We start from the raw sequence: 6,482 nt of genomic DNA, 5'->3' as shown, positions 1-6,482 counted from the left end.
TCAACACAAAGATATCAGATATGAAAATTTCAAGTGATAAAAAATCATTACAGTTAAGTTGCATTGCATCAATATATAGTAATCACATGACAGACGCAGATAAATCGATTATGTTAGTTATGTAATCGGTTACATAATTCACAGATGTAACATAATTACAATTTCAAACAGATCCAATTGAATGCTCATTTAATGTAATCGATTTGTCATAAATTGTAGTCAACATATTTAAAAATGTGAAGGTTAAAACAGTTATGACTAAGCTTTAACTCAGTTTTCAGAACATAACCGACTTAATTGATTGCATACCTAATGTAATCGATTAAGCTTAACATTTAAGCAAATGTTGATAGCTTTTTCTCTTCAAAACTCATCATATCACTTTTCAAAATGATGTCTGCAAAGACACGAGTTTTAATCGATTTAACACTTAATGTAATCGATTCAAAACTTGTTGTTTTTTCACTGTTTAAAAACATAAAATATCTGATGAATTCAATTGGTTACTTTATCATTGTAATTGATTGTATCTGCATAATTGCTTTGTGCTTGATGTTTTATCTTGTTAAAAACATTTTGCATGCATAAATATGATCACAGTTTATAATCACAGTAGTATGCAAATCAACATGTAACATATGTATTAACCATTCAAAAACACACTTGTAAACCAACATATATATCAAACATAAAAACACATTTTTGTTGTGTCATTAAAACACATGTGTGTTTTTACATACAATCTGTTGTCCTCATAAAAACTAAAGTATTAGGGATTTTGATTCAGCACTCACATTACTCTCATAGTCAACAATACTTTTAATAATATCTGTAGCCAGGAAATTTTGTTGGAAGGCCAATAAATGTTAATTTCGTTTCATGTACATATAGAATTAATTTTGTGATATGTGAATCTTTGAAAAATGGTTTTAACATCTAGGTAAATGGTAGTTGTAACGTGAAGATGGGTTTAGGTAATGAATTATGCTTAAAATATTATGCGGAAAAGAAAATAAAGGCTTTAGGAGAAATAGATCAGTGACGTCTGGATTCTTTTAATTGTTCTCATTATTATTTTTTTTTTAAAAAAAGACATTGGCATTAAAGCCAATTAATTCTAATTATTTTCTCTAGATTGAGATTTCAGATTAACCTTAATTAAATTCAATATGGAAATTTCAATTCTAGAAGTCCAAATCTTTCCTCAATCCTTGTTTCTGTTCTTGAATAACCCAACTTAGGGTTTGTTTTCTTCTTCTCCTCCCTGTCGCGGCTTCATAAGAAGATGGAGGCACCCATTTTTTTTTGTCGCTTTGTTCGTTCCGCGGTGAGGGAGGCGCGAACCTCCTTTTCCTCTTCCCAATTTCTGGTTCGTGCTTCGCAGGGAGGGAAGACTCCCTTTCGCTTCTCCGAATTTGTTTCCCCGAAACCCTTCAGAACTTCTACTCTTCTTGCAACTAAAAATTTCTCCCTAACTCTTTTTTTTTCTCTATTTCTCAAGCTCTCACTTGATTCCTCTTCTCTTGGTGCATAATACCCTTCCCTCCCATGGCTATTTATAGTAAAAAAAAATTACTATTCATTAATATTTTAATATTATTTATTATTTTAATATTATTTAAAAATAATATTTTAATCATTTACTCACCAAATCTGATCCTAGTTTCTACCTACTAATTTCTTCCATGCTAAGGAATCTTAATGCTGAAAATTTATTTACTATTTACTTTTTACTATTTACTATTTACTTTTTACTATTCAATTTAAAAAAATTTACTAAAATATATATTTATGTATATATATATATATATATTTTATTTTTTTTGGGTCTTACATCTTTCACCAAAACACCTATTATCATTATAGGTATCTTATGTGTATATAAACCCATGTACATCTCTTATTTTATCCGATGTGGGACTTTGTTTGTACCCAACATCCTTCCCTCAAACAAAGGACTATGGTTCTCCACCTTCAGGCCTCTTATCAATGGAGATAAACACAAGCTCAAACACTAGCCTCAAAACAAACTTCACCTTATCCCAATCCATCAAATCCACTAGCCTACCACCTTTACTTCCAAACCCTACTACACCTACCAATTCCACTTTTCCAAAAAATGGAAATATCAAAAGAATGTCACCAGCCGAAATGCAGATCCGAAGGGAGAAATGTTTATGTTATACTTGTGATGAGAAGTTCACCCCATTCATCAATGTCCTAATAAGCAATACTTACTGTTACAAATGGATGATGAAGATACTTCGGAGTTGGCCCTTGAGCTTCCTCATGAGTTGAAAAATTTGAATCAGAATCATCATTTGTCATATAATGCCTTAAAACAGTCATTTGGCTTGGGCCTATGAAGTTTACAGGCACAATTAATGGCATGGTGGTCCAGATTTTGCTTAATAGCAGTAGCTTCGATGATTTTTTGCAACCAAGGATTGCAAATTGTTTGAAACTTCCAGTAGAACTTGCTCCTAATTTCCAAGTTTTTGTGGAAAACACTAATTCTTTAGTTGCTGAAGGATTGATGAAACAACTCGAGGTCAAGATCCAAGGTATAGAAAAAGTTTAGGCCAAATGTCCCAACAAAGAGGGGAAGGGGGATGAATTGGTTTCCCTTGAAAAGATAAGTTCTTTAAAAATATTTTCAAAATCTTTTTAGATTTTTTGGAATGCAATCAATAAAGAATGAATGACAATGCAAAAGTAAAAGGAAAGAGAGAATCACACAACGATATACACCGGTTCGGCCAACCTACCTACATCCAGTCTTCTTTCAATCAACTTGAGATTGAAAGGATTCCACTATAATGATTGAGTTCTTACAAGCAAGACACAGAGATAACCCTCTCAATGTACTCTTCTCTCAACTCCAAATCAACTATATCATATACACCCAGAAAGAACAATCCTATTTCTGTACACCCTTAGAGATACCCCACTCTAAGTCACTTTCTGTACACCCTTAGATATACCCCACTCTAAGTCACTAGAACTTCTCTAAGCTCTCTTCTTGGCCGCATCAACAGGGAACCACAATCAGACTTGATTGCAAATTAATTGTTGAAAGAATCGTGATGAAAATATTCAAATGTATGAATTCTTGATTCTTGAAGAGAGTAGGACGCTCCTATAATAAATCTCAACAAACAATGTGAGATATTAAAGATATGATTCATAAGTGGTTGAAAACAGAGAGAACTATGTCTATTTATAGTTTTTCTCAACTTTGACGCAATTTAATCAATTACTCAAATAATGGAATTGGTTAAGCAATTCCTTTTGCATTAATAGATTTACATTTAAGCATTTAATAGATTAAGCAGAGCATGTAATCGATTAACCAAAACATATATGCCACAGTATTTAAAAATATGACCGTTGTGACAGTTATGGTTATTCATGAAAAATGTTTTCATACAAAACACAATTTAACCGATTAAGAAATTAATGTAATTGGTTAAGTTCTAAACTTAAGCATTTTGCAAACTTTTTCAATCTAAAACACATCAATGTAGTCAGTAAGCATGTGTAGACATAACCACGAGTTTTAATCGATTATACACATACTGTAATCGGTTAAGACTTGATGTTTTGCCACTAAGCATGTATCGATATCTAATGAATTTAATAGATTATGCAAACTGTGTAATCGATTAATTCATAGAGATATGCAATGTGCAAAGTGTTTTAATAAAAAATTCATTTGTAAACAATAAATGCACAACACAGATAGTTCAAGCACAATTACAAATATAAACAACCAACAGTTTTGCCATGTGAAAGAAACTATAAAATATGAAGTTCTTTGACCTGTGGAATGCAATTCAAAGCCTAAACTAGTCAATGGCATGTTATGTCAAAAAAGAACTTAGAAATTTTGTGAGATCTCGCTATCAGACATCATTAACATAAAATTATGATCCACATAATATAAAAAATATAAAGATAACAAACAAACAAAGAATGAATCCTTACCTCCTATGTGTTCAGCACTATGTTCTTCATCCATTATGATGTTCTTGCTCATTTTGATCAATGTTGTAGTTTCCATCACCACTGACACATGCATAGTCTATTTCCACTGCACTTTGGCTACATATGTTTACATGAATCTAGGAAGTTCCTTCGTATTTAAAGAAAACAAAATGTCCATGGTCTAGCTAATAATGTTCCACAAATTCCTTCGATCTCTCTCTCAGCCAAATCTCACCGTTGTCTTCTTCCGAATTCACTTTCCATTCAGTTCCATTTGGAAGCTTCATGAACAAAGGATTTGGAAATTCTCCCGACCATCTGAAAGATCTTTAACTCGAACAAACCTCCTTTTCGGCAACACAAACTTTCGGCTTGAGTTTCTTCCTACGACTAAACTTTGCAAGTTGCCTTGAATTTTCGCCATGGTCCTTAAGGGACACGCAAGTTTCAGATTGTCCAAAAATTCTATTCAGTTCAAACTTGAACATAAGCTTTCCATATCTCCCTCTTTCTATGTTCATTGTGTTGGAATATAAATTGATTTTGTATGTTGGGCCTAAAAGATAAAAACCCAATATTAGTAAAAGCCCAAATAACATTCTAGAAAATCCTATCTAGAAGGATTCTAGAATGTTCCACAAAAATATCTAGAGATGCTTATCCATAAGATGTCTCTAGATAAGTTTAGAATTATAGGAATGTTTTAGAAAGTTCTAGAGAATAAATTATAACCCTTAGATGAATGTTGTGGTGGCAAGATCCTAACCATTGGTTAAGGAGGTGCCATTAGTATAAATAGGGGATGATTGTATCATTTGAAACAAGCCAAAAAAGTTTAGAAACACTCAATACAAGCCTTTCCTCTTCTCTCAAAATCTTCCAACCTCTCCCAATCTTAAACACTTCCTTCTAGCCTTTAAAGTTTTCTCCCAACAAAGTGGTATCAAGAGCCATAAGTTCTTCATAGAAATGGCAAATACTGGAGTTCCCTTTCAAGTCCCAATGCTCACTAAGAGCAACTATGACAATCGGAGCTTAAGGATGATAGCTCTCCTTGGTGCACATGATGTCTGGGAGGTGGTCGAGAAGGGCCACATTGAGCCAGAGAATCTAGAGAGTCTTTCTCAAGCTCAAAAGGATAACTTGAGAGACTCAAGGAAGAGAGACAAGAAAGCTCTCTGTCTAATCTATCAAGGATTAGATGAAGATACTTTTGAGAAGATTTCTGGAGTCAAGTCAGCCAAGGAAGCATGGGAGAAGCTTAAGATCTCTTACAAGGGAGCAGATCAAGTCAAAAAGGTACGTGATAGACCTGAAAGGAATAAGGGGAAGTGGATAGTGTACGAGAGAAGGAAGAGGCACAACTGATGCGATTAACTAACTAACGGTCTGGCACTTAACTGCCTTTAGCAGTTAAGTGAGGAGGGAAACCATTATAAATAGGAGAGTTAGTGTGGGGGACTTTTGGTTAATTGTTTGTTAGACAGGTTCTATCCTGGGGAGAGGGTTAGGCCTCTATTGTTCATTGTATACAGATATTCTTTTGTGAATAAAAGAGATCTTTCTTCATTACCTGGTGTGAGTTTGGAGTTTTGATTAGGTTCGTTGTGGAGGTTTCTATCAGTACGTCTTCAAACTTTAAGAGGAGAGTTTGAAGCTTTGCATATGAAGGAAGGTGAACTAGTCTCTGATTACTTTTCAAGAGTTTTAATGGTTACTAATAACCTAAAAAGAAATGGTGAGAAGCTAGATGATGTAAGAATTATGGAGAAAATTCTTAGATCATTAGATCCAAAGTTCGAACATATTGTCACCATTACCGAAGAAACAAAAGACTTGGAGGCCATGTCAATAGAGAAACTTCTTGGTTCGTTGCAAGCTTATGAAGAAAAGAAAAAGAAGAAGGAAGAGATCATGGAGCAAGTCCTCAAGGCACACGTTGATTCAAGAAAAGAAGAAAATACACACAACCAATCAAGGCGAAGTTATAGTCAAGAACAAGGACGATGGCATGCATATGGACGTGGACAAGGACGAAGGCCTAACAACAATAACCAAAGAGGAGAAAGCTCTAACAGAGGTCGTGGGAGAGGAAATCCGAATTCAAGGTATGACAAGACACGAATCAAGTGTTACAATTGTGATAAGTTTGGACATTATGCTTCTGAATGTAGAGCCCCTAACAAAAATAAAGTCGAAGAGAAAGCCAATTATGCTAAAGAAAGGTGTCAAGAAGATGGTACCTTGCTATGGTCCTTAAGGGACACGCAAGTTTCAGATTGTCCTAAAATTCTATTCAGTTCAAACTTGAACATAAGCTTTCCATATCTCCCTCTTTCTATGTTCATTGTATCCACCAAATACAAACCATCATAAACATGAGTAATGAGAATTACTGCTACTGTAACTGAATGCACCATCAAGCTTTCCACAAACTTTGAATATGGAGGCCAATGACATAGAGTTCAAGCCAGTACTGAAAAATATCACCTATG

At 34.1% G+C, this 6,482-nt stretch overlaps 1 protein-coding gene across 1 annotated transcript; it reads left to right on the top strand.

Moving 5' to 3' along the window:
* Positions 1-4,569: 4,569 nt before the first annotated feature.
* LOC124824528 (uncharacterized) lies at positions 4,570-6,363 on the top strand. Its single transcript, XM_088112937.1, has 2 exons — positions 4,570-5,290; positions 5,612-6,363. Exons 1-2 carry the CDS (start codon positions 4,957-4,959, stop codon positions 6,361-6,363), a joined length of 1,086 nt encoding a protein of 361 aa, XP_087969063.1. The 5' UTR covers positions 4,570-4,956.
* The last annotated feature ends 119 nt before the right edge of the window (positions 6,364-6,482 follow it).

Source organism: Vigna umbellata, chromosome 4, assembly GCF_029865625.1.
Source record: "Vigna umbellata cultivar VRB3 chromosome 4, Vumbellata_1.0, whole genome shotgun sequence".
In the NCBI taxonomy this organism is placed as follows: domain Eukaryota; kingdom Viridiplantae; phylum Streptophyta; class Magnoliopsida; order Fabales; family Fabaceae; genus Vigna; species Vigna umbellata.
Note: the sequence above shows the minus strand (reverse complement) of the source record. Positions and strands in the feature narration are given on the sequence as shown.

Excerpts from the sequence above, each read along its gene's own strand:
- LOC124824528 (XM_088112937.1), top strand. The coding sequence starts at position 4,957 with ATGGCAAATACTGGAGTTCCCTTTCAAGTCCCAATGCTCACTAAGAGC. Across the intron at positions 5,291-5,611 it reads AGATCAAGTCAAAAAGGTAC|TACGTCTTCAAACTTTAAGA; the intron begins GTGATAGACCTG and ends GGTTTCTATCAG.